General features: G+C 48.3%; 4 protein-coding genes across 5 annotated transcripts; all 4 read right to left on the bottom strand.

Moving 5' to 3' along the window:
• Positions 1 to 320: 320 nt before the first annotated feature.
• On the bottom strand, positions 321 to 2,581 carry drd5a (dopamine receptor D5a). Its single transcript, XM_028960276.1, has one exon. The coding sequence runs from the start codon at positions 2,223 to 2,225 to the stop codon at positions 903 to 905; it is 1,323 nt and encodes a 440-aa protein (XP_028816109.1). The 5' UTR covers positions 2,226 to 2,581; the 3' UTR covers positions 321 to 902.
• Positions 2,582 to 3,579: 998 nt separating this feature from the next.
• otop1 (otopetrin 1) lies at positions 3,580 to 9,462 on the bottom strand. Its single transcript, XM_028960503.1, has 6 exons — positions 8,787 to 9,462; positions 8,384 to 8,520; positions 8,172 to 8,230; positions 7,958 to 8,088; positions 5,608 to 6,524; positions 3,580 to 5,256 (listed from the first exon to the last, which is right to left on the bottom strand). Exons 1-6 carry the CDS (start codon positions 9,172 to 9,174, stop codon positions 5,086 to 5,088), a joined length of 1,803 nt encoding a protein of 600 aa, XP_028816336.1. The 5' UTR covers positions 9,175 to 9,462; the 3' UTR covers positions 3,580 to 5,085.
• Positions 9,463 to 10,564: 1,102 nt separating this feature from the next.
• On the bottom strand, positions 10,565 to 14,073 carry tmem128 (transmembrane protein 128). The gene is made up of 5 exons (XM_028960525.1): positions 13,939 to 14,073; positions 12,481 to 12,613; positions 12,233 to 12,394; positions 11,066 to 11,174; positions 10,565 to 10,938 (listed from the first exon to the last, which is right to left on the bottom strand). The coding sequence occupies exons 1-4, from the start codon at positions 14,042 to 14,044 to the stop codon at positions 11,075 to 11,077; spliced, it is 501 nt and encodes a 166-aa protein (XP_028816358.1). The 5' UTR covers positions 14,045 to 14,073; the 3' UTR covers positions 10,565 to 10,938; positions 11,066 to 11,074.
• Positions 14,074 to 18,923: 4,850 nt separating this feature from the next.
• On the bottom strand, positions 18,924 to 25,759 carry lyar (Ly1 antibody reactive homolog (mouse)). 2 transcript variants are annotated; one of them, XM_028960223.1, is made up of 8 exons: positions 25,361 to 25,759; positions 25,099 to 25,213; positions 23,209 to 23,316; positions 23,025 to 23,108; positions 22,151 to 22,448; positions 21,981 to 22,046; positions 19,328 to 19,413; positions 18,924 to 19,217 (listed from the first exon to the last, which is right to left on the bottom strand). In XM_028960223.1, the coding sequence occupies exons 1-8, from the start codon at positions 25,480 to 25,482 to the stop codon at positions 19,083 to 19,085; spliced, it is 1,014 nt and encodes a 337-aa protein (XP_028816056.1). In that variant the 5' UTR covers positions 25,483 to 25,759; the 3' UTR covers positions 18,924 to 19,082. The 2 variants fall into 2 exon arrangements, with proteins under 2 accessions (XP_028816056.1, XP_028816057.1); XM_028960224.1 differs by lacking the exons at positions 18,924 to 19,217; positions 19,328 to 19,413 and adding an exon at positions 20,946 to 21,639 and having other exon boundaries at positions 21,835 to 22,046.
• Positions 25,760 to 26,260: the final 501 nt, after the last annotated feature.

The raw sequence follows: 26,260 nt of genomic DNA, 5'->3' as shown, positions 1-26,260 counted from the left end.
TTGGAATTTTGTTATTTGTAATATTTGTTTTTTTTTTTACAAATATTTAATGCAACCAGATGCATAAATTAAATGCATCCGGGTTCACATTGTAATATATACTGATATGTAATAGGAATCTGTCCCATACAGGCTTGTTTTTTAAATAAATCCATTAATATCTTTAAGCATGTCAAACCATCTAAAATATATAGATATAGATGCCATGGTCACTTGATCATACCAGCTTGTGTAAGTGGCAGAGAAATTATGCATCATATTAAAAAATATATATATATATGCAGCAGCTCCAAGACCAAATAAAGCCAAAGAACCGCGTCTGTCTTCAAACAGAGCGACTTTTATTAAACAAAGAATGACGGTGGTGCACGTCAGAGGACAGCGTACATTCATATTGCGTCATCAGTACAGTATCAAAAACATGGACGCGTGTGGGCATGGTCAAGAGGTACAGAAATCACGTCCTTGGAGTTGGTGACAGTGGCATGTCACAGCTCTATTTAACTGGAAATGGACTGCATCTCACGCGTGTGTGTGTGTGTGTGTGTGTGTGTGTGTGTGTGTGTGTGTGCCGGGGGCGGAGCCGGAGGAACAGCACTTGTTTCTGCTCTTATTCTTCTTCTCATGATCATTATTACACATCTTTTTTTTTTTTTGGCATTTGTCATGACGTCACGGAAAACAACGACACGTCACCTTCAAGAACGGTATTGCACGCGACCCCAAAGTGAATAAGGCGATTAAAAAAACAAACAAACAAACAAACGACGAATGATGACGTAAGGCTCTAGTTTGTCCCCGCGGGTGACGTCAGCCGCACTACGAATGAGCAGTCTGTGACGTCAGCGAGAGAAGTGTCCGTCCAGCCTGTAATGACGGTGATAATAACGGTAACGATGAGCTCAGTGTAAACCGTTGGGGGTGAAGGAGCAGACGTCCGCCTCGCAGTCGTCCGGGTCGCACACCGAGTCCGTGGGCGCCTCGTGCGAGATCCGGTCGAACGTGTCCTCGGTGTCCATGCAGTCCACCACGTTGGGGATCATGTTGACGTAGGCGCTGACGATCTCCTTGTGGAACAGCGTGTCCTGGTTGTAGGACACCAGCTCGTTGCTGATGTTGACCGTCTCCACCGGGGTGCTGGAGCAGAAGTGGCGGCAGCCCAGCAGGCCGGCGAAGGCCTTGCGGAACTCGGCGTTGAACGCGTAGATGACGGGGTTCAGGGACGAGTTGGTCCAGCCGAACCACACGAAGACGTCGAACGTGGTGTCGCTGACGCACGGGAGTCCGGCTCCCGGCTTGTCGCAGAACGGCACCATGCAGTTGAGGACGAAGAAGGGCAGCCAGCAGCACACGAACACGCCCATGATGACCGAGAGGGTCTTCAGGACCTTGGTCTCCCGGTTGATGGACGTCCGCAGCGTGGTGTGGTGCTGGCACTCCAGCCTCTTGGTGCGGCAGCTCTGCGCGTGCTCGGCGGCGCGCTCCAGCGACGCGATCCGGCGGATCTGGATCTGGGCGATCCGGTAGATCCGGGTGTAGGTGACGAGCATGATGGCCACCGGGATGTAGAAGCTGACGAGCGACGAGGAGATGGCGTACTCGCGGTTGAGGCTGGAGTCGCAGTCCTCCTCCACGGTGGCGTTGGCGAGGTCGGGACCCGGCGTCTCCGCGCTCGCCTTGTGCCAGTTGAGCTGCACGGGGATGAAGGAGATGAGCACGGACAGCGTCCATGTCACGCTGATCATCACGAACGCCGCCCGGTGGGTCATCTTCCTCTCGTAGCGGAAGGGGCTGGAGATGGCCCAGTAGCGGTCCACGCTGATGATGCAGAGGTTGAGGATGGAGGCGGTGGAGCACATGATGTCGAACGCCACCCACACGTTGCAGAAGGTCCCGAAGGGCCAGTAGCCCGCCACCTCGGCCACCGCCTTCCACGGCATGACCAGCAGCGCCACGAACAGGTCCGACACCGCCAGCGACACGATGAAGATGTTGGTGACTTTGGCGCGCAGGTGGCGGAAGCGCAGCACGGCGGAGCACACCAGCACGTTGCCCAGCAGCGTCCACAGGATGAGGAGGGACAGCAGGCCGCCGGTCAGCGCGCGCACCAGCACGTCGCCGCCCGGCTCGGTCCCGTTCCACATCGGCGATGGCGGTGGCGGTGGCGGCGGCGACACGGCGCTGGTGGCGCGCACGGCTGAGAGGCGCTTCGCGGGGGTCTCCATGCGCTCTGGCGCGTCCCCGCTAGGAGACGACCCCGCGCGTTCCCCATGTCGCCGGGCCACCGCGCATGGCTTTCCAAGCGTCCGACCAGCGAGCGAAGAAAGAAGGAAGGAAGGAAGGAAGAACTAAGAGAAGTCGGCTGGGTCGGACCGCGGAAGCTGGGTGGCGTTTCCAGGCGACACTGAGCTCATGGTGCTGCGTCGCCCGCCGCGCGACCTCCCTCTCCACAACGCGGCGCCGGGACTGGAGATCCTGTCACTTCACCAGACAACTTCCCGAGCTGGGAGGAGGGTGCAGGGATCACGCACGCGCGCGCGCACACGCACAGAGAGAGAGAGAGAGAGACGCGCGCGCCACACACACACATACGCACACACACACACACGCACAGAGAGATAGAGAGACGCACACACACACGCACAGAGAGATAGAGAGAGACGCACACACACACACACAGAGAGAGAGAGAGAGACGCGCGCGCCACACACACACATACGCACACACACACAGAGAGAGAGAGAGAGACGCGCGCGCCACACACACACATACGCACACACACACACGCACAGAGAGATAGAGAGACGCACACACACACGCACAGAGAGATAGAGAGAGACGCACACACACACTCACAGAGAGAGAGAGAGACGCGCGCGCCACACACACACATACGCACACACACACACGCACAGAGAGATAGAGAGAGACGCACACACACACACACAGAGAGAGAGAGAGACGCGCGCGCCACACACACACATACGCACACACACATACGCACAGAGAGATAGAGAGAGACGCACACACACACTCACAGAGAGAGAGAGAGACGCGCGCGCACACACAGACGCGCACACTCACAGAGAGACGCACACACACGAATAGATGCAAACACACACACACAGAGACGCACACACACACGCACAGAGAGAGAGAGACGCACACACACAGACGCGCACACTCACGCACACACACGAATAGACGCACACACACACAGAGAGACGCACACACACGAATAGACGCACACACACACAGAGAGACGCACACACACGAATAGATGCAAACACACACACACAGAGACGCACACACACACGCACAGAGAGAGAGAGACGCACACACACAGACGCGCACACTCACACACAGAGAGAGAGAAGCGCGCACGCACACACACACACACAAACACAGAGAGAGAGAGAGAGACGCGCGAACACACGCATAGACGCACACGCACAGAGAGAGAGATGCACACACACACACACACACACAGTTACTGTACGAGGCTGTGGTGAAGCGAGGGTCTGGTCTGCCTTAATGCTATAACGTCACTGATGATGAAAAACGAAATTCACGTCGGTATTTTTCATTTACGTTTTTTTTATTTGTTGACAGTTCAAAGTTAACAGGCAACGTCGCATCTTCACTGTGCAACACGTTCAGCTTCAGACCCGCAGGAGAGGACCTCTCACGCCACCTAGTGGCCATTGGCTGTCAGTTCAAGCGCATCGCGCAACATTTCACCTTGAACGTGATAAAGAGTCTGGTGACCCCTGACCTTTAAACGCAGGGGGCGAGGGGCGATACACCCTCAGTGTCGGGTCTTACGTGGATTTTACCGGTTTTCACAGCAGCACGATCTTTATTACAGGACATGTGATCCACAGGAACGGGATTTATTGTTTAAAGAGCACTTCACCTCCCGTTCAGTCACGTGTTCGATCGAAGGGGCGCTGAAATTTTGCCGTGTGGTCAGGTGTGCTTCTCTATTTTCTGGTCTTCTGGACCCACCAGCCCTGCTCACAGTGGTTCGTTGTTCGGTGCTTTTAATTACACAAAAAACCAGGCCAGGCAACAAGGTTTGAGCCGACTCTTGCTGTCTTCTCAACATTCACTGTAAGTGCAATTTATGGGACGAGAAAGCTCACACACCCGATGCGTCTTCTTCAACATCCAATAGTTCGAGCCTCCGTGGCGAAACGACTTGTCAGTACAGGCCGTACGGTGTTTCCTGGCGGTACGTTTTGGAAAAGGCACCGCTGAGGAGCCCATCACGATCCGCCTCAGCATTCCAAACCCAAATCACACTACCGGATTTACAGTGCGTAGTCTCACACACACACACACAGCTACGTGACACACGTACAACTCGGCTGTGCAACTTTCCTCTGTGGACGCTGAGAGGACGTCCCAACGTCTGAGAACAGACTTCCTACGGCGAGACATGTCTACTTCCTTTACACTAGCCAGATAAAGGCAACGTAGGACAATAAGACACCAGGCGAGAGAGAGACAGACTTCTCTGGACGTGTAACTGGAGAATAGAGACGTGGCGTCCTCCATGACGTCCAGTCAGCAGTATTTCCCTGTGGCCATCTTTCTGAGGCTTGGAGTCTTGGAGTCCTACAGAACAATGTGGCCCAACACCTGGTCCAAGGTCCACAATGAAATATTGACGCAAACACAGATAACAATCAGGTCCAATGGCTTCGCGTAGGATCGAGTTGCGCTTTGTCTCGTACGTCGCTGAAGGTCACAGGATAATGAGGGGCACAATGCCGCTCATGCGTCTGAACATGAGAACGTCGTTTTGAGAATAGAATTTGGAGCTGAGCAGCCCGATGAGAACATCATCCATGTGTGTAGAACAATTAAAAAATATATATATTTATATACCTGGTGCATTCAATGTTGAATTAACTTTACTGTGATGTTCATTTTTTAAGGACCAGGTTCCTGTTTTTAACCCTCCAGCTAGTGGAATTCCACCCGGAGAGCCTGGTGAGTGTTGTCCTCAGAGGTCCAATCGATTGTTGACAGCAACACATAAAGTCTGAGTGCGAGGGACGTCGGTGGCCGCGCAGGGCCTCAAACCTTCCGGAAGACCTCGAAGAGCGAGGCCACGCAGTGCATCCTGTAAAACAGGTTCAGAGGGATGGCGAAGTTGAGGACGGTGGACCAGGTGGTGAAGCCGTACAAGTTCTGCTCCAGGCCATTGTCGTACTGCGGCCTGCACCCGAAGGCAGGAAGTATCCAAAGCTGAAAGAGAGAAGAGGCAATTTAGAATAGTCATGCTGTTCTGTGGTAGTGGCCCCACTTACTACCATTGTGTCCCTGAGCAGGACACTTAACCCTGAGTGTCTCCAGGGGGGTACTGTCCCTGTAACTACTGATTGTGAGGCGCTCTGGATAAGGACGTCTGGTAAATGCCAGAAATGTAAATAAAAAGTCCCAGGTTCAAACCCCACTTACTACCATCGTGTCCCTGAGCAGGACACTTAACCCTGAGTGTCTCCAGGGGGGGACTGTCCCTGTAACTACTGATTCTGAGGCGCTTTGGATAAGGGCGTCTGGTAAATTCCAGAAATGTAAATGAGCTCTGATGCTTACTGAAACGTTGCACATGAAGAGGAAGACGGTGATGTTCTTCAGGATCTGCCTCTTCCGGCTGGGCTTGTCCTCCAGGTCGAGCACCACGGGCAGGGGGACCTGGGACGGCTTTCGGGCGCCACTGTACACCTGGCCGTTCTCCTCCGGCTCGCTCTCCATGGAGGCGCAGAACTTGTCCTGGTTGTCATAGGCCTGGTTGATGATGCCGTTGTAAGGTGGCACCATGTCAGCTGCCACTGTGAAGATACCTGGAGAGCCAGGGTCCTGGGACGCATCCAGCCCGCCTTCCCGGGGCCTCTGGCGGTACAGGGATTCCACGATGAAGAGGTTCTGCACATACTTCTCTAGGATCAGCAACAGGGAGTACACTAGACTGGTCCAACGATAGGTGGGACTGCTGCTGGAAGAGATCACAGCCACCACGCTGCACCAAGACATGAGCCAAGAACCAACTGAGGAGCTGAACAGCAGCTCCATGTCCAGCTGCCTAGACGGGTTCTTTCCCTGGTCCATAGGGAGTCCCTCTGCCCTGTAGATGAGCAGTCCCACAACCCCAGCAAGACACATGAGGGACAGTATGGCAATGCTGTAGATGTAGAACATGGTGATGGCAGTCTCCTGGGTCTCCACAGACTCCTCCAAGTAGATGAGGTAGACCACAAGGACACCAATGGTGCTGGCCAGAGCAACCAGGCCTAACAGTGGCCCCAGGCAGAGTCCTGTTGTCCTGGTGTTGGGCTTCTTGTGGTTGGCATGGTGATCGATGGTGCGGCCGATGTTCTTCCACATGACAAAGAGCATGGCGGAAACAAAGATGTGGTACTCAATGTTGAAGGGGTACAGGTAGTTCAGGCTGCTGGAGAACACCGTGCAGGCACTGGTTGTGCAATTGCAGTGGGGATTGTCTTCATCATCATCTAAAAAAAAAAGAGTTGGAAGATATTGGAAACTTTCAGAAAGTTTCTAGCTTTCTTGCAGTAGTAAAACAATGGCTCTTCAACCCCTGGAGAGAACTGTACATCTTCTTTTATATTCCATAACAAAAGCAATGAAGGATCTTTACAGTGGACCCAAATAAAGTCATTTAAGGACACATGCAATATTGTCAGTTTAATCAGCGGTGAAATTAATTCACGTGTTTTTCATCTTCCCAACAGTAACCGTGAGACTGTTTAGAAAGTTACTATCTAAAAGTGTAAAACCTGCAAATAATCCCGACTAAAAAGTGGAACCGGCAATATACAGTACAGGCCAAAAGTCTGGACACACCTTCTCATTCAACGTGTTTTCTTTATCTTCATGACCATTTACGTTGGTAGATTCTCACTGAAGGCATCAAAACTATGAATGAACACATGTGGAGTTATGTGAAATAAGTGAAAACATGTTTTATATTCTAGTTTCTTTGCTCTGGTTACTGCTTTGCACACTCTTGGCATTCTCTCGATGAGCTTCAAGAGGTCGTCACCTGAAATGCTTCTCCAACAGTCTTGAAGGAGTTCCCAGAGGTGTTTAGCACTTGTTGGTCCAGCTCACCCCAAACCATCTGGATTGGGTTCAGGTCCGGTGACTGTGGAGGTCAGGTCTCCACTTTTTGTTAAGTACATAACTCCACATGTGTTCATTCATAGTTTTGATGCCTTCAGTGAGAATCTACCAACGTAAATGGTCATGAAAATTGAATGAGAAGGCATGTCCAAACTTTAGACCTGTACTGTAGTTCACGTTGATATGTCCTAGAAGAACTGGGGTTGGTCTCTACCAACTCTTTCTCAACTTTTTTGCACTTTAATGCAATTGCTTGCAGCTTAGAGGATCCTCTGTTTTGGTGGGGCAGCTTTTCTCTGTTCAGGAGGAACTGAATATAGGAATTTGAAGAATACAACACTTGTGTGTGCGTCTGGGACGATGGAGATGAGCTGCATTTCTGGTATCTGAAGCTGCCATCTAGAGGCGACCAGCTGCCCCCACTCTCAGTCTCCACAGTCCACCCCTCTTCCCTCCACCAGTGGCCCTGCAAGGCCGCTGCTTTTAATTAAAGAGAGACAAAGGAGGAGGGGAAAAGTACAACGCCGTCCGAACATGAGGAAACCGCTGAGCTTAGGGCGTTACTGCAATTGCAGCACCCTTGGGAACCCTGGAGACGAAGACAAAGCCGTCTGAGGTGGAGCAGGGAGGAGAGGGAAAGGGCTGCTGACCGTGTGCGTCGCCTGAAACCCTATAGAGAGGCGTTGGACGCAGATTACCCACCCCCACCTCCGCCGGATCGGGTCTTCAAGTGGCCTATTGTGGCTTTTGTTCAAGCCCACACTAAAGTGCCACACACACACACACACACACAGTCACTCACCGACAGTGAAGTTCATGAAGCCCATGTCCGTTAATCTCCTTTTGTGGTGGTTCAGAAAGTGCTCGGCTTCTGACATCACCCCGTTGCACCACAGCAGAAGGTTGGTGAAGACTGCGTGGATCACACCAAACCTGGCCACAACGATCAATAACGTTCTGCAATTTGACTTCTAACAAGAATGAACGAAGGTCAATAAAGGTCGACCTTGCCATACCTCTCAAATGTCTCATATTTCCTGATGACATCCTTGATGTGAAACCAGAGGAAATGCACCTGTGAAGACACCTCAGTGTTTAAAGCAGTCGACTTAACATAAATGATCTGTAGCGAGGTAAAAAACGCACAATGACGGGATTATGGTGTCTGCTGACGGTAGAACAAAGCGGCCTTATTCCCGGAGTGGAAATGAGGAGCAGCGTTCCATACCTGGGACACCGTGTGGATCGCGTGGACGACGGGGTAAGCCCAGAGCACGGCGGACAAGCAGGTGTGATATCCCACGAAAAAGCCGATGCGGAACGCGTCCATGATCAGCGACAGGACAGCGAGCAGAGTCAGCCCACCTACCAACACACGTTTTATTTTAATACATTTTATTTTACTAAGCCAAATGCCACGTATTGATATATTAATAAATGAATTTTTACCATCTTTAAAAAAAAAAACCTGACTTGGAAAACTTTGGTTTGGAGACGTTGGTGCGCGCTCTAGCCATATAGATATCCAATAAAACTAATCGGTATTATTACTCGTATTTTCCCACGTTTCACCAGTTTTCCATTATATATATCCTTCTAAACAAGGTAAAGGAATGGAGTGAACTTTTTACCTCTTATCCAGCGCGTCCCGGCGTGCGCGTCCTTCTCCGCCGCGAAGTTCCGCTGGCGCTTTTTGCGCACGACGTACCAGAACATCCAGAGCAGCTGCAGGACCATGAGCGCGGTGATGAAGCCGAGCAGGTGCTCCTCCTTCACGGCCGGCCCGTGGTGCGTCAGGGCCAGCATCAGCGCCGCGCCGATCAGCAGCAGGTTCATGCCGTACTGCGCGCTCAGCATCTCCGCGTTCTTCTGCGGGTAGTTCCGCGACAGGCTGCCGCGCAGCTTCTTCAGCAGGTGGCCGTCGCGCTCGGAGGCGGACGAGGAGGACGAGCTGTTGCAGTACCTGTTCAGGCCCATGATGTCCAGCGCGTCGTGCTCGACCATGGTGCCAAAATCCATAGCAGCGGAGCCGGGCTACTTCGGACGAGAGAGGTTACGCGCATTAGACGGGGGTGGCCTGGGTCGCCCAGGGAGCAGAGAATCAGTCAGTAATTCGCGAAACTCCAGTCGGTACGGACTCTCGACGCGCCGAGACCGTCCCGACCATCGCCCCCTATATAGGCGCGCGCTGAGTCACCAAGATTAAGGCGACGAGATTAAGTTTCAGTTATCCCCACTCCACATCACCGGACACGCCGCTGCCGTGCGTCTGTGTGGGATCGATGGAGTGGCGGTGCCAGCCATTCATGCGCTCAACCCGATCCAGAAGCGCGGCGCGCCAGACCTCCGGACGCGTGCCAGGGCGACCGTGTCTTGTACCGCGGGACCGAACGAGCTTCCGGCGCGACACCCCCTCAAAGCCGGCGGGCGGAGCCAATCGGTCCGATCGACGCCTTTACCTGACTCCTACGGTCTCCGCGGGGGTCCCCGGGGACACCCTTCACCATCGTCGTCGTCTGCCACTGAACACGATTCGCAGACTTGACCTCAGATCCGCTGCCAGTGGTCCGTCCAGGGGCCAAAGAAAGAAATTAAGGTGGAAAAAAAAGCCATCAATAGACTCGGATTTCAACCCTGCCCTGTCATTTCCCACAATGCCCCTTTATACAGGCCGCACGGGCCGCTCTGCTGACCGAGGGTTCATCTCTGATGCGCAGCAGACCTGATCTTTCTCAGAAGATTAGAAGCCAGCGACACGGGCGTGGACTCTTCGTCTCCAGCAAATAAATCAGCATCAGAGAAATCGTTTTCACTACTAGAGCTGAAACTGAGCCAAACTGACCAGCTGAAATCGGTTTGGAAAGCTTTTCATATGCATATGCCACTTTTATTCCTTATAATATGAGCACTGCTGCTCTGCGTCATTTCAACCCACGCTGATTAACGTTACCTAAAATAATACTTCTAATAAAATAATAGCATGCTCATGACTTGATAAAGTTGGTTAAAAAAACATATGTGTGTGTGTGTATATATATATATTCTTTTATAAATATTTTTTGCATTTCTAAGTGAATTAATGTAATAAAATATGGGTATTTGTATCAGGTCTCTTGCTTAATCAAGAAATTTAAGGAAGAAAGAACGAAAATTTCCATTTTAACCAGAATGTCGTTAATTAGTCTGTAGCTTTTGTGGGTAAAGTCAGGATGAAAGAGGCGTGTGTTGCGCTGGGGGGCGGGGCTTGTGGCAGCAGCAGGTGGAGCTTGCTGTGAACCTCCGACCGAGTGACATTGCAGTTTGGTGCTGAGGAGAATTTGATTTAAAAAAAAAAAAAAAAAAAAACGTGGTTCTGTCGCTTTGTTCGCACGACATGCAATTAATTTGTCACAATGGGATTAGACACAAATCCGTTCAATGACATTTTTATTTAGTAGTGACCTGTTCAGAAAACAACAACTATATAAATACTGTAATTCGATTTTACTTGCAAGATGCTTGTTCTGTTCATTTGGGAAAACTTAGCGCTTCATTTTTTACTGAGCCGCTCTCCTCTTAAAGTGCAGCGTCAGGAGGCACAGAGATGGAAAAATGCGTCGTGGGGTGAGCAGACGGGCACATCCTCCGGCACCCATCATGCACCAGCCTGGCGCCTTCGCCACCCGCTGTAACTGTGGAGTGCTGGCTGCAGGGAGTTCCCGCCGAAAGCATACAAAAATACCAAAAATATACACCGCTGAAACACCATCTATTGTGCTAGAGCAGTCAAAGGCTCCGGGGTCCCTAAAGAGATAAAAATGAAATAATAATAAATAAATATAATATCATATAATAATAAATTACGTTTTCAATAATCAACTGCTCTGCAAAAAAAAAAGAAAATTAAAAAGACAGACGCCAAACTAGCTACCTGCTGCTATCACCCCAGAAGTGAAATCACCATCACAACTCCCATGAATTGGGTGAAGAGGATTATCGGCGTGAAGAAAGACCAAACAGGCCAGAGTGCGATGTTGAAACTGGGGAAAGATGCAAAAAAATTTTATATAGATTCTCACTGAAGGCATCAAAAATATGAATGAACATTTATATAGACGCCCTTATCCAGAGCGATTTACAATCAGTACAGGGACAGTCCCCCCTGGAGACACTCAGGGTTAAGTGTCTTGCTCAGGGACACAATGGTAGTAAGTGGGGTTTGAAGCTGGGTCTTCTGGTTCATAGATGAGTGTGTTACCCGCTAGGCAACTACCGCCCACCCATGATCACATGTGGAGTTCTGTACTTAACAAAAAAGGTGAAATAAGTGAAAACATGTTTTATATTCTAGTTTCTTTGCTCTGATTACTGCTTTGTACACTCTTGGCATTCTCTCGATGAGCTTCAAGAGGTCGTCACCTGAAATGCTTCTCCAACAGTCTTGAAGAAGTTCCCAGAGGTGTTTAGCACTTGTTGGTCCAGCTCACCCCAAACCATCTGGACTGGGTTCAGGTCCGGTGACTGTGGAGGCCAGGTCTCCACTTTTTGTTAAGTACATAACTCCACATGTGTTCATTCATAGTTTTGATGCCTTCAGTGAGAATCTACCAACGTAAATGTTCATGAAAATAAAGAAAACACGTTGAATGAGAAGGTGTCTCCAAACTTTTGGCATCTACTGTATTTATACCGTCTCCTAATGAAGAGTTTATTACAAGATCTGTTCATTAAATATATAAATTAAGGTAAGAAAACGTGGAATTATTTTAATTTACATTTCATATTCCTCATTTTCTCAGATTCAGTTTCATCTAGAGTTAATGGTTCTTGTTAAAGGTGGCTTATGTTCTTTATGTAGAGTCTGTTGGCCGAGCAGGTAAGAAAGCAGACTCATAACCAAAAGGGTTGTGAGTTCAAATCCCGAACAGTCAAGTGCCGTGCTGTGGCTGCCCGCTGCTCACCAAGTGTGATGGTTAAGTACAGAGGACACATGTCACCGTGTCTCGTGATGACAAAAACAATCCTTTTCACTTTCAGATGTAAAGCTTTTCTTTCAGGGACTTCAACTTTTGAACGCGCGGAGGGCTGGTGGTCTGACCTGCACGAGGCCGCGATGAAGGCTGCGGTGGTGACGGGCGGGATCGCCGGGTACTCCTGGTCATAGTGCTTCACGCCGCGGTACCACTCCAAGTACACAATGCAGTAGGCGGCCAGGGAGAGGCACACGGCCAGGAGGACGAGGCCGACGCTGAGCCACCAGCTGCGGGGAGAGAGAGAGAGAGAGAGAGAGAGACGCCGGTTACGGGCGCCCGCCCCTCCCCTCGGGCCCGAGTCGGAGCCGCTTACCTCTTCACGCTGGCGTCGCCCACGACCACGGTGAAAAAGTCCACGTAGTAGGTCAGTCCCACGGAGGCCAGGATCCAGAAAACCGAGTGTCCGTTGAACCGGGCGGGCGGCTGAACGTCCTTCTCTTCTTTACCTGAAGCAAGGTCAAAGGTCATCGTGACTGTGGGATACAAACTCGGCCTATTTTTTTTTTTTGTTCTATTAAAAAAAGGGTTCAACCTTTGAAGCGAGTTTTACGCACACAAGCACGAAAATCCGCAATAAATCATTCCTGCACAGCACGGCTTTTCAGTTATGAAATAAAATTCATTGTGCTCTCGCAGGCGTGGCCTGGGATGGATGGAGGCCGCGTGGACCGCAGACATTCACCGGCGCTTTCAAAGGGACGGATGGGAGAGAACACCATCAAGCCGGACTTAATGCGCAACGGACATGGTTAAAAGTACAAAGTGAGCATCAATTTTTTTTTTTTAATATGCAACGAAAAAAAAAAAAAAAAAAAAAAACACACGCACCTGTGATACAAAGGTAATACGAATACAGCTGTATTTACGATGCCGATACGGTCATTAGAATAAAATCTGGCAACGCTGTCTGCAACTCAGCGTTACAAAAGGAAAGCAAGTCCTTGCACACACACTTCAGGATTACTAAACCCAATTTGACCAATTAGATGAAGACATCTCCTGTGTAATGTGGAAAACGAGGCCGTGGATCTTGAGCAACGCGCCGGCGGACACACAAAAACAACCACAGAGGTTTAAAGCCAGAGTCTACGGCAAGGAAAGACTAACTGCGCCGGGACCAGGCCGCCCAGACAATGAAGAAGCGGTGGCATGCGGCCCAGTTGTGGGGTCTCAACACAACGCGACTGTGGGCTAACAAGCGGCGGCTCTGGTGCAGGGGCCAGAAACACAAGAGCTCTCTCTTTCTTCTCTCTCCATGCAAGGCCCTGGAACTACAAGGCAGCATTAATAAAAAATTAAATAAATAAATAGCAGAAATTGTTACTTTTTTATTATTATTACGACGGCAGAGAATGAAATAATAGTATTTTATTTTTTAAAAATGTTAATTTGATAAATGTTTTGAATGTTACTAATCAGGAACGACATAGTGGTTTGTTCCTCCGAGCAATGTAGTTCCCAAGCGCATTGATACGGAGTTGTTCGGTCGGGGCGAGCCAATCAGAACGTAGAACCGGAACTACCTGGCTGCTCCAAAACCATCACGAATTTCAGCCGAAACGGAGCGAATTGCGGCCAATTCTGCGCACGACGCAGCGAAGGGACGACACTGACGGCGTCGTTTAATTCGGTTTACTCGGCCGGCACCTCGGCATCTTTCTCGAAGAGGTTTTAGTGAAGGACAGACGCGCCGAGGAGCCAGAGAGCCCTCGGATCAGCTACCGCGCACCACACGTCGCCATTCACTCCCCCGCGTCTCGCCGCGGCTTACTCTTCTCCCCCTCGTCCTCGGTCACGCCGCGCAAGAGCAGCTCGGCGTCGCGTTTAAAGCGATTTCGCAGCGTCGCCAGCTCGTTTTCTGCCAGAAAGTCGGCCATGGCAAGAGCCCTCCGCACTTCCGGGTTAGGAAGCGTCAACGTCATGACGTCCGGTTTAAAGTGACCGCAGGCCCTAAATCCTGGAAGCGTCCAGTACCACATACATGCTGCATGCAAATATTGACTTAACTCGTGTTTATTGCAGAAATTCATTATTTTCGTGGTATGGCGTCTGGAACAGACATAATTAGACACCATGATAGGGTGGTAGTAGCCTAGTGGGTTACACTCTCGCCTATGAACCAGAAGACCCAGGTTCAAATCCCACTTACTACCATCCCTGAGCAACACACTTAACCCTGAGTGTTTACAGGGGGGGACTGTCCCTGTAAATACTGATGGTAAATCGCTCTGGATCAGGGCATCTGATAAACGCTCTAAATGTAATAACATTGTAATAACAAATATGTACTGTACTAATAATCAAAAATAATTTTAATTCAAATGAATTAAAATTACATTTATAAGCCTGTTCTGAAATGATACCAGGTAGAAAAAACAGATGCAAATAATAAAAGTAAAATTAATGAATGAGCCATGTCTCGCATGGAGGCTCTGAAAGTTCAAAAGGTCAGCAGTTCAAACAGTTCAGGCAGCTCGATGTGCCAATATTTTCAGGCCCATCCATTCTTAACGGGCTGAGAGAGGAGTGGTATGTGCCAAGCAAGTGCCTAGAAGACAATGTTTGGCAAAAAAATCACACAATAGACATAAAAAAAAAAACTTCAGAGTGGGGAATGTTGCCAAACACATTTTTACCTGTAAGAGGATCAAGGTTTCAGGTGCAAGAGCAACAGGGCTTTGCAGAGAAAGCGATATACAGAAAAAAGCAGCGTGGCGAATCTGAACAAAGAGTTACCTGGACGGGGCCTTACATAACGCATTCACCAAAGAACAATCGCGAAAACAGTCATACCATTTTTCACCCCTCTTCGCATTTCAATGCCTCACAAAATCCAATTGGTACACCCAACAGATTTTTTTTTAAGCGATGGGTTACTCTACGTGCCATCATGTCTAAAAGCACAGATTCTCCATATGCATTATTGATAATCAATTTCACGAATGATTAGTAGCGTGGTTAAATCAGGTGGAGAATCCCAAGGTCCGACTTCTCTAAAATGACTTCATTTGACGAGCGTATATGCCCTAGCGATTGCCGCCAAACCCCGATGATAAATCATCGTACGTGCGGCCTTTGTGTCTGCAGCAATCCGCTGTCACTTAAGTCAGAGCCAAATCCTCAAATAATGATCTTAAGTGAATCAGTTTTCCTAGAAAGTGAAACAATGGTCCTTTCAGGACGGCAGACAGGGCGCTTATCTGGAACGTATACGTTTACATACACTTTTCCTGCCACGCTGCGCTGCACAGCAGCTCAGGCCCCACCGGTTTCCCCCCGACGCCGCTGGCCGCGGGCCTTCCCTCAGCGGGAAACGTTGCGGACACGGGGCCATGAGCAGAGGAAGAGGCAAGCTCCATCCTTCCAGCTAGACTTACCAGCCGTGCCCAGCGTCGCCTAATTCGCCCTGCTTGTCGTCAAGCCTTGGCTGTTTAATTAAGATGAGCAGGATCTCCAGGGGCTGGATTACCTTTGCTCTTAATCAGGACTGTAACCTGGTGGTCTACAAACTTAGAACCACGTTCTACAACTAAGCAGCTCAACTTCCTTCCTCCCCATGAGTATAACCTGAACAGGGGTGGCAAACATCCACACACTCTTCTTTCAAGAATATATATATATATACATCTTGGTAAAGAATTTTGGAGTAAAAACAACCATATTTGGATGAAACCAATTGGACCTCATGATCTATTAATATAATGGAAAGGGAAACTTCGTTTAATAACTGATGAATAAAAGATGCATGGTTTGCCGTAGTCTGCTTTATACGTGGCGACACTTCCGAACTTAAAACAGGTTGCAGTAAAAATGCGTTTATACCTATTAGTTTGAAATCAGTCTTGGTGGTCCAGTGATGGTGTCCAATGACAATAGATAGGCTACAAATACCTAAATATTAAAAAAAGCACCATTCAAAATAATTGAAACTAGTAATCAATGTAAAATATCGGCAGAAAAGTAAAGACGCCCGAAAAACTCTAGTTAAGTACAGTAACGACCCATTTGAGCTTGTGCTGCTTGTGAACATGGAAAACCTACTAGCTGCATATGAGGTAAAAAGACACTTTCATTCCCAGGGTTGGACCTTCTGACCCCCCACACCTTTTCACACCCCAGTGACCTCAAAACCAACATAAGAGCAACCGAATCGGTGAGGGAAACACTGCGCTCTTTGAAAAGATGATTACTGGTCTTCCGGTCTCTCGGCTCTTGATCTTTCTTTCTTCCTTCTTCTTTTTTTTTGAGTCTGCTCTGTCTGCTCTCATGCATTCCGACTACGGGCGCCTCCACCCACCTTTGGCCGCTATTACATTATTCCGCATTTAGCGGAGCGACTTGCAGTGACGAGACACAGGCTCATTCCCTCTGGAGGCAATCGGGGTTAAGCGTTTTGCTCAGGGACTCGTGACTTTGCCACACCTACCGTTAATTAAGTAGGGCTGAAGGAACGAAGACATCCTGAGAACCCAGGAGATTCCTGCACTTTTAATTCCCTTCCTTATAATTACACAGTTGCTCAGAGGTCACCCCTGTCCTCCATGAAGTGCTAAGGAGAACGTGACAGAAGTGTTAGGACCAACGCCTCCGCTCTCCAGCATCTTTTCCATCAGTGTTGGCAGCAGAGTCCTGCACTCCATCGATCAAATGGTGATTTGGGCACCAGGAGCCGCTGAGTCAAATGGCCAAACTGGACCGGGCCCTCAAACGTTGACACCGAGCCATGAGAACTCGAGGAACCCTAACGTCCAACCTAGGGTCCAGCCTGAGGGAGCACGTCCAATCTCAGTCCCAGAAGCTCCGAGCCACAAAAACCACATCGAAACGTCACGCTCATGGAACATTGCTGGATTTATTATGCAGCAACAATGAAACCATATGGGACGTTGATGGCGGTGCTCTGCACCATCGCACTGGGCCTCCTTCATGCGCGAATTGGGAAAGGCACTTGCCTAAAACACTACTGTAATACTTGCAAAAGACAAAGGAAAAGCTTCATTAATACCCCCGGAACGCAATATTTAATTACAGGCAGGCCTGGCCCTGCAAAGCTGCGAGATTAGCAGGAACTCTCATAAGGCAGCAGCGGAGCCCCATGCATGTGTCAGCGTGTCTTTAACAGGCACCTTATTCTACTGCCGGTAATCGGACAGCGTTAAGACTTCACCTGGGGGTCCGACACGGGTCCCCAGCCTCTATGGGGCTTCTGTGTGTGCGGCCAAGTGAACTGGGTTCTGGGTGCCGAGGAATGTGCATTAGCCGCGTCCCGCGTGAGAGTCAAATTCAACCTGGGCGCGCACCCCCCGCCTCTTCCCGGGTGCATTTAGCGTTATTGAAGCGGCCGCTTCATTTCGCAGTGGCTCGTGGTGGGAATCTAGGGTCACGTTTTGCAAATCCAAGACAAAGAACGATAAGTCACGACCGTGTCTGCCTTGAATGAGATCATTATAAAGCAGCATGGAATCGATAGATTAGCACTGTCGCTCGATTAAAACCGGTTGATTAAAATTAACTGCACGTTTTGCGAAGAATGCATCGTAAGGAATTGTGGGTCCGTTGCCGGCCAGTCAAACGCGTTAAGCAATCAGTCCAGTTTATTGCGAGTCAAACGGCCATGTTGGTCGGTCGCCTGTGGGCACCGCATGGCAGCCACGCCCGCAGTCGAAGGTTTTAAAGTTAACCGCATTCATTTAGTTTACCCCCAAGAAACTTTCACGTTTTGAGACCTGGAAGTTGGCCGCCTGGTTCCACGTTGGTTCTACGCCCGCTCACACTGGCCGAAGCGTCGCTAGAAACCTGCTCGTTCTACCATAAGCAGTTGGGTAATTATTTGCATATTTATCTTTATATTTAATGATTCAGTAACAGACACAAATTATGACATTCTAATCAAATGTTTGAGATTTATCTATTTCTCGGGGGTGTTCTTATACTCGTCCAATAAAGCCGTTTTAAAATGATAGCCGATTTCCTTTAGTTAATTAGCAAAATGAAATAAACATAGTTCGCCACTGAACACGTTTCTCTTTATGTCTCATTTACTTTACTTGCCAGACGCTTTTATCCAAAGCGACTTACAAGAGGACGACACCAGCAATTCTCATTCGGCTTCTATAGATTTTGAGTTACAAAACTGAGAGCCCTGATAAGGCCGAACTTATCAGGAAAAGAACTGACATCAGACAGGCATGTGATCCAGATGGATGGTAGTAGCCTAGCGGGTAACACACTTGCCTATGAACCAGTAGCCTACAGAGTCACAGGTTGAAATCCCACTTACTACCATCGTGTCCCTGAGCAAGACACTTAACCCTGAGTGTCTCCAGGGGGGGACTGTCCCTGTAACTACTGATTGTAAGTCGCTCATTTACATAAATGTAAATGTATTACATTAACTGCCGTGGTGGCAGTGGTGGCCTAGTGGTTAAGGAAGCGGCCCTGTAATCAGAAGGTTGCCGGTTCGAATCCGCCAAGGTGCCACTGAGCAAAGCACCGTCCCCACACACTGCTCCCCAGGCGCCTGTCATGGCTGCCCACTCAGGGTGATGGGTTAAATGCAGAGGGCAAATTTCACTGTGTGCATCGTGTGCTGTGCTGCTGTGTATCACATGTGACAATCACTTCACTTTAAATGTTCCCATGTCCGTTAATGGAACGTTCATGGTACAGATCGCTTTCTTCAGCCACCCACACAGGCCCAGACAGTGAACTCATTCATTACAACAAAGATCGGAGTCAAAAATCACGCTGCTCACAGTGGGCTGAACGTTCCATTTATTGCCAATGAACATCTCACACAAAACAGGTAACAATGAACTGCAGCTTAATATGTCAGGAAAAAAACAGGCCAAAACATTTGGAATGACAGACAATTAAAACTTGTTCCTCAACAGGGTCCATTTCGGTTCAGACGGCTTATTTCACAAGTCGCACCTTCTCTTTCAGTATCTTGAACTTGGGGTTGCTCATCTTCTTATTGAACAAGGAGTAGAGCTCTACCTCCGGTCTGTGGTTTCCGTCTCCAGTGAACGTGTAATATTCTGCCAAGACCTTTACAAAAATGCATACAGACGGAACACACATTTTAGAACTTAAAGTCGAAAACACAACACTGATCTGCAACATTCTTCATGCAAGATGTCCTGATGATGCACCGCTACCTTCTTCCGCAGTTTCTTCACTGAGATGCCTTCTTCTGGAGCGTGCATTAAAACAGCTTTTATAGTTCCCTTCCAATTGAATTTGCCTGCAAGACAGATCAAAATGACATGGTAGTAAAACTGAATTAATAATCGCATTACGCTCTCTCTCAGTGTTATGTAACGATGGTTTTGCACAAAATCTTTTTACTTTTTTTTTTTTTAAAACATCGTCTTTCACTCATTTGCACACCTTCACCCTACCAGTTACACATATTTTATGTTAAAGACGTAAAAGTGTAATATTTGGTTATGTTTGCAATATTTGCATATTGGTTCATTGTATACTTGCATCATTTGCAATACTGTGGTCTGTAGCAGTCGCTAAAGCATTTCACTGCATATCATACCGTGTATGACTATGTATGTGACAAATAAAATTAGAATTTCGATGGCCACACCGAACACGCATCATCTCAACTGCAAGCGGAGATGCAAATTAACAACCAGGGCAGGGTCGCAAAATCCCACCTGGATCCTAACACTGCAGACTTCACACGAACACGCCATCGGTCAACATGATTGCCGAACCCGTCACCGGGGACTATAGAAGAACACAAGAGCCGCGCAGCGCTGTGGATTATGGAGAACTGAACCTGAAGGTAATTCCTCCCGCCGACGTCAACATGAAAGGTGAACGCGAAGGGCGTACAGTTCTCCAACAAAGGCCTTTCACGGCTTCTCTCTGCACAGAGACGTTCCCAGAAAGATACCTTTCCAACCGGCCTCGCAGGAGGAAAACTGTTTCAGCAAGACTAACGGTGGCTTTTAAAGTGCGTTTCACCAAATCAGCCTCGTGAGATGCAGACGTTGGGGACTGTCTTCCAAACGTTCACACTGTGAAATGCTGCCATCACAGCAAAAGTTCACTGAGCCTCGAATATGAAGCCTAAATAAAAAAAATAAATTAAGTCAGCGGAAATCTCTGAAGAAAACCATAATTTACAGTTGGAATACATGATAACAGCCTCTTGACCAGGTGTCAGCACCCTGCTCTCCATGATTCGAAAACATGGGGGGAAAAAGTGGGAATCGTGTGGACTGCTATTGACCAAGAGCTGCCACGTGAAACTCTAAATGTTCCAGGATGCAATCTCTAGATCCATAGGGTGAAGCACGGGGCGTGGCTTCACCAGCCTATAGGAACGGCAACTCTGTCGTTATGACTAACAGAGATGTCACAGTGTTGTGTTGCCTGGCCAGCGTTACAAGGGCGCCCCGTCACTACTTGATTGACGTCAGATAGGTCGATAAAAACACACACAGATGCCAGAAAACTGGTGTCTTTTGATGTATTGTTGTGGTGTTTTCAGCCATTTGTGCACCCATGTATCGGTTTGCTTTATAGATGAAACCTTTGTGTTCGTGAAACGACCCATGAACGGTTTCATAATGTGTCACAAGTGCTGTGCAATTTGACAGAATTTGACACCACAGATGCATTTTCTTCAAGTTTCACATTTTAGGGTTGAATTTAGAACTGGGGCAGTGGTGGCCTAGTGGTTAAGGAAGCGGCCCCGTAATCTGAAGGAATCCCGATCTGCCAAGGTGCCACTGAGCAAAGCACCGTCCCCACACACTGCTCCCCGGGCACCTGTCATGGCTGCCCACTGCTCACTCAGGGTGATGGGTTAAATGCAGAGGACAGATTTCACTGTGTGCTGTGCTGCTCTGTATCACGTGACAATCACTTCACTTTAAAAGTTTCAGATCACAACACCGTTGCCTTTTTGTAATTTTCCAGTTCCGTAAACTTGAATAAAGAATAAAAACTGAAAAAACATGCTACCTCATTGACGTTACTTTTGATAATTCTACCAGAAATAAAGCTTTAATTTTTTCTTAAGATTCGCCTAAAGCAAGCGAATATTAATTAAAGTGCAAGATTTCATAAATAAATAAACACAGAAATGTAATAAACGCATCCATCGCTGGTTTTGGAGGTAGGAAAAGTGCACTTTTAATGACCTCAGATCAGAGGTGGTGTTAATGTGTCTGAAAACGCGAGTTCAGAAAAAGGTGAATTTGGAGTCTACGGGACGGCGGGCGGAGAAGCCGCCTCCTGTGACTAGCCGGACGTGAAGACTTTGGATCTTGTCTGTCAGTAAGCGTCTCAGTGCTTAAGCCCCGGTGCTTAGACACGGTTCCTGGTGGAGGCCGAGCAGCAGGACCCCGAGGGCCTTTAACCCCGTACTCTCACAAGTGGCTCTGGACCAGAATCAGAGTCTGGACCTCAAGTTCTCTTTAGACCACGAAGAGATGTACTAGTGCACCTACAAAAAAAACAAAACTTTTTTTGTTTTTATTGTTTAATTCATGCCATATTCATTATACTAAATTATATTTAGCAATTTGAAATAAATGACAAATTACAGTTTTCACCAGACTCTAATTTTTTTTACATGATTAAACTCATTTGTTTAGATTTGATCGGCACTTTTTTCCATGAATGTATTTTATTTACAAACCTTTTATTGCGATGGTATGCTCATTTCTTCAGACCGCGACTCGAAAAAGCGTAAAAGACCCGTCATGGGCTGGGAAACGGCAACGCTGCCCCCTGATGGCCACGCCAGGCCTGTGTAGTAACTACAGGTGTAACTGCAGCTTGTACCTTTGGCAGCTCCATCTCCTTCCTGCTCCTCTTGGGTTTCATCTGCATCTTCATGGATTTCATTCTCTGATTTCATAACAGCAGACAAAGGGACAGGGTGGTGTGGTGGGTTATTTAAAGTGAACACAAGTAAATAGTTAATCATTAATAATAAAGTTTTTTTTTTTTACCTAAATTCTCCTTTTTGCTCTTCTTTTGAGCCCTGTGATCCTCGACCTCCTCCTCCTCCATCTTCCTCCTCTTCTTTTTCTTTGCTTTTTCTGAAGGACCACTGTCTGCCTGCGCTTGGCCATTATCGCCGGCAGCACCATTCTCTGGAACCCTCTGCCGCTTGTGCTTCTTCTGCCTTTCCTCTTTACGCTCCCGCTTGTTCTTCTTCTTCTCCTTAGCTCCCTCCTCCTCGCCGTTCTCGGCGGTTCCGCTCGCCTCAGGTTCGGAACGCTGTTCACTGCCAGATTCCTGTGGAGCCTGGACAGATTTATATTTAAATCAGTAAAAAAAAAACAAACAAAAAAAAATAAATCATTTACTAGGGGTGTATTGGCAAGGATCTCACTGTACGATACGCATCACAGTACACGGTAATCGAGATACGAATATATCGCGATATATTCGTATCACTGAAAATGTAAAAACAGAGCTGCAATACAAGTCTGTCTGCCTGAAATGCCAAGCACTCAGTACCCAGCAGTACAGCGCCATCTGCAGGAGTGGAGGTTGCAGTCGCATGCACTTAGTAGGGTGGTAGTAGCCTAGTGGGTAACACACTCGCAAGACACTTAACCCTGAGTGTCTCCAGGGGGACTGTCCCTGTAACTACTGATTGTAAGTCGCTCTGGATAAGGGTGTCCGATAAAATGCTGTAAATGTCTGATTCAGATCTCTGATTCTGACCTCACTAAAGCAAACGCTCAACAGCACCACCCGGTGGACTAAACTAGTATAGAAAAGTATTGAAGTATGATGTCCCTGTATTGATAAAATATCTGCTATACATTTCTGTGTCGCCCTCTAGCAGTTACAGTACAGCGCAGTGCAACTCACATCACTAGTTGCCGCGGAGAAGATGTTCCACACTTCATCGTGCAGCGCGGGTCCGTGGATTTTCAGGCTGTTCTTCATCCAGTTCTGTCAGAGCGAATCGACAACACACTTTCTGAATATACTCCACGTACACACGCATGACGAAAATGGTGATGACAGCAGAAATACCTGAAGTGGGAAATACCTGAAACTTGGCCTTTTTCCGTGGCACGTTGTCGTAGGAGCTGACCTGACTCAGGACGTCTTTAAGCTTTTGACTTATTCCTGGCTTGCTCATGGCTTCCTGGATTTTCTGTGGAGAGTCATAGTCAACATTCTCAGGTGGGGACATTGTAGCCAAATGTACGATAATTATCAGATTTGTACCATAATGTCACCCTGTGTACGATCAAAAAAAAAAAAAAAAAGTTATTCGCATTAGCACAACCAGGGGGCAGTGGTGGCCTAGCGGTTAAGGAAGTGGCCCCGTAATCAGAAGGTTGCCGGTTCGAATCCCGACCCGCCAAGGTGCCACTGAGCAAAGCACCGTCACCCTACGCTGCTCCCCGGGCGCCTGTCATGGTTGCCCACTGCTCACCAAGGGTGATGGTTAAATACAGAGGACACATTTTGTTGTGTCACCGTGTGCTGTGCTGCAGTGTTTCACAATGACAATCACTTAACTCTCACTTCATTTCAGGTTCAAGATGGCCAGTGAAGTGACTTTTGACCAGCAAGGCTTATCTACTAACTGTAATTTCTCAAGTTAGCATGTAACAACGGAGCTATGAGGACATGAATATAACCTTATCGCTATATAGTGTGTAAATGGTTAAATGCAGTGGACAAATTTCACTGTGTGCACCATGTGCTGTGTTGCTGTGTATCACATGTGACTTTACTTTAGGTACAGATCTCCAATCTCGTCTCACATGCCTTTACAGCCAATCAACGCACGACATAACACATCGGTGGCAAACTGGTGACCTGCGAGGTCATTCAACAAAGATCTATTGTTACGGCCCGGCGATATGAAGCACTGATAACACACAAACTACAGATCCCACAATGCCGTGCTTCAGTTGCCTTGCCACACTAAGTAAGCAACAATGAGTGGATTAAGCGCAACATCGGCATCACTCTCGAAGACCAGGTTTTTGGGCCGAGGCGCTGTTCTGCCAGGAGGAGGGAAAAGTCGCGTTATACACGATAGCACGCACAGTCTACGATGACGGGTTATCGACGCAGTTCTGAACGCAAGCGCTAACTTCTCTCAAAATACGATCATTTTAAGCTGCTGGCACGATACTTCCAACATTTAGGATCCGGCAACACTGGGTGGGGATTTTGACCATCACACTTATTTTGTTAACCAACTACAGTGGTGGCCAGTGGTGGACTAGTGGTTAAGGAAGCGGCCCCATAACCATATCAGGGGCAGGGGCATAATGGGTAAAGAAAATGGACCCATAATCAGATAGTTCCTCGAATCCCGAGGTTTCCATCCCCACAATTAACCCCACCGCTCCCCAACTAACCCGATGGGTTAGATGCAGATCATTTTAATAATAAAGTGCAATAAAGTGAAGTGAAAGTCATTGTGATAGACAGCAGCACCGCACACGGTGCACACACTGAAGTGTGTCCTCTGTATTTAACCCTGAGTGAGCAGTGGGCAGCCATGACAGGCGCCGGGGAGCAGTGTGTGGGGACGGTGCTTTGCTCAGTGGCACCTTGGCGGATCGGGATTCGAACCGGCAACCTTCTGGTTAGGGCTCCATTTTGCCCCCAATAAGGTGAAACTAAAGTGATTTGTAATACACAGCACACGGTGACGCAGCGAAATGAGTCCTCAGCTTTTAACCATCACCCTTGGTGAGCTGTGGGCAGCCATGTGGTGGCTTAGCGGTTAAGTAAGTGGCTCCGTAATCAGAAGGTTGCCGGTTCGAATCCCGATCTGGGAAGCCCCTGGTGCCCCTGAGCAAGGTACCACTCCCCAACTAACCCGATGGGTTAAATGCAGAGGAGACATTTCGTTCTGTGCACCGAGTGCCCAGAAAGCGGAACCGGTAGGTGTGTCCAGGACGGCCCTCACCTGAATCCACTGCTGCTGCTTCACCTGCCCCTTGTTGACCTTCGCCTCGTACCCCTTGCCGCCATACTTCTGGTCCTCGCTGATGCACGTCACGTGGTTCCTGTAGTCGTTCCCCCTGATGGCGGACATTATGGCGCACATGGCCTTCCATAATTACTCTCACACACACACGCGAAACAACAAGAAGGGAAAAACTGTTTCTACACACACACACATACATATAAATACATATTACATATAATATATTTATTTTTTAACGCACCTGAAGTCCACCCCGCAGTCGATGCAGGATAAAACGCGGCAGCCGCCGCACCTGGCGACATGTTTGTCCACCTGCGCCTTCTTCAGCGACTCGCCGCAGGCGTTACACGTGAAGAAGACCATCGCGCAGCAAGACAATAGAATTAAAAATAGAGAAAAAAACACCTCTCACCCACACACACACACACACACACACGCAGGACCGCCGGGGATCAGCACCAACTCAGCACCACTCCGAGCGACTAAAACCGTCACAGTTAACGACAGGTCGGCTAAAAAACGGCCAACGGTTCACTCGTCAAGTTTTGACATAAAGCAACTTTTAAAAGCAAAGTTTTGGCCGGAAAGAAAAGAGAGAGAGAGAAACGCACACTTTTTGAAACACGCGTGTGCGGCTGTGTTTTCCGTCCGACGGGAACAAGGAGCCGAATAAACAAACGTTCCGCCTGGGGACGGATCCTTCCTCCAGCCTCGTATCAAGACTTTGACGCACAAAACCTCCACGGCCACTGCCAATCACGTCTGTATCTTGCTGTTCTCATTGCACACAAATCTCTTGCGTTATAGCTTTCCTGCCTGTTTTACTACACGTATTAATTACATTTGTACACTTTAATCTACAGTACAGGGCAAAGGTTTGGACACACCTTCTCATTCAATGTGTTTTCCTTATTTTCATGACAATTTTCATTGGTAGATTCTCACTGAAGGCCTCAAAACTATGAATGAAGACATGCAGAGTTATGAACTTAACAAAAAGACCTGGCCTCCACAGTCAGTTCAAACAGAGCAGTTCAGGATGCATTTCACTGCGTGTTGTACTGCTATGACTGTGCATTTGGGATATTCAGAAACTTGACTGGTTGAAGAAGACCAAGTTCTTCATTTTAAATGATTATGT

Source organism: Denticeps clupeoides, chromosome 18 (assembly GCF_900700375.1).
Source record: "Denticeps clupeoides chromosome 18, fDenClu1.1, whole genome shotgun sequence".
NCBI lineage: Eukaryota > Metazoa > Chordata > Actinopteri > Clupeiformes > Denticipitidae > Denticeps > Denticeps clupeoides.
This window is presented reverse-complemented; position numbering and strand designations above follow the sequence as displayed.

Excerpts from the sequence above, each read along its gene's own strand:
- drd5a (XM_028960276.1), bottom strand. The coding sequence starts at position 2,225 with ATGGAGACCCCCGCGAAGCGCCTCTCAGCCGTGCGCGCCACCAGCGCC.
- otop1 (XM_028960503.1), bottom strand. The coding sequence starts at position 9,174 with ATGGATTTTGGCACCATGGTCGAGCACGACGCGCTGGACATCATGGGC. Across the intron at positions 8,089-8,171 it reads AAATATGAGACATTTGAGAG|GTTTGGTGTGATCCACGCAG; the intron begins GTATGGCAAGGT and ends CGTTGTGGCCAG. Across the intron at positions 5,257-5,607 it reads TCTTCATGTGCAACGTTTCA|CTTTGGATACTTCCTGCCTT; the intron begins GTAAGCATCAGA and ends TCTCTCTTTCAG.
- tmem128 (XM_028960525.1), bottom strand. The coding sequence starts at position 14,044 with ATGGCCGACTTTCTGGCAGAAAACGAGCTGGCGACGCTGCGAAATCGC. Across the intron at positions 12,614-13,938 it reads CGAGGACGAGGGGGAGAAGA|GTAAAGAAGAGAAGGACGTT; the intron begins GTAAGCCGCGGC and ends ACCTTGCTTCAG. Across the intron at positions 12,395-12,480 it reads GGCGACGCCAGCGTGAAGAG|CTGGTGGCTCAGCGTCGGCC; the intron begins GTAAGCGGCTCC and ends CTCTCCCCGCAG.
- lyar (XM_028960223.1), bottom strand. The coding sequence starts at position 25,482 with ATGGTCTTCTTCACGTGTAACGCCTGCGGCGAGTCGCTGAAGAAGGCG. Across the intron at positions 23,109-23,208 it reads GGAAAAAGGCCAAGTTTCAG|AACTGGATGAAGAACAGCCT; the intron begins GTATTTCCCACT and ends TCGCTCTGACAG. Across the intron at positions 19,414-21,980 it reads AGGAGATGGAGCTGCCAAAG|GCAAATTCAATTGGAAGGGA; the intron begins GTACAAGCTGCA and ends TCTGTCTTGCAG.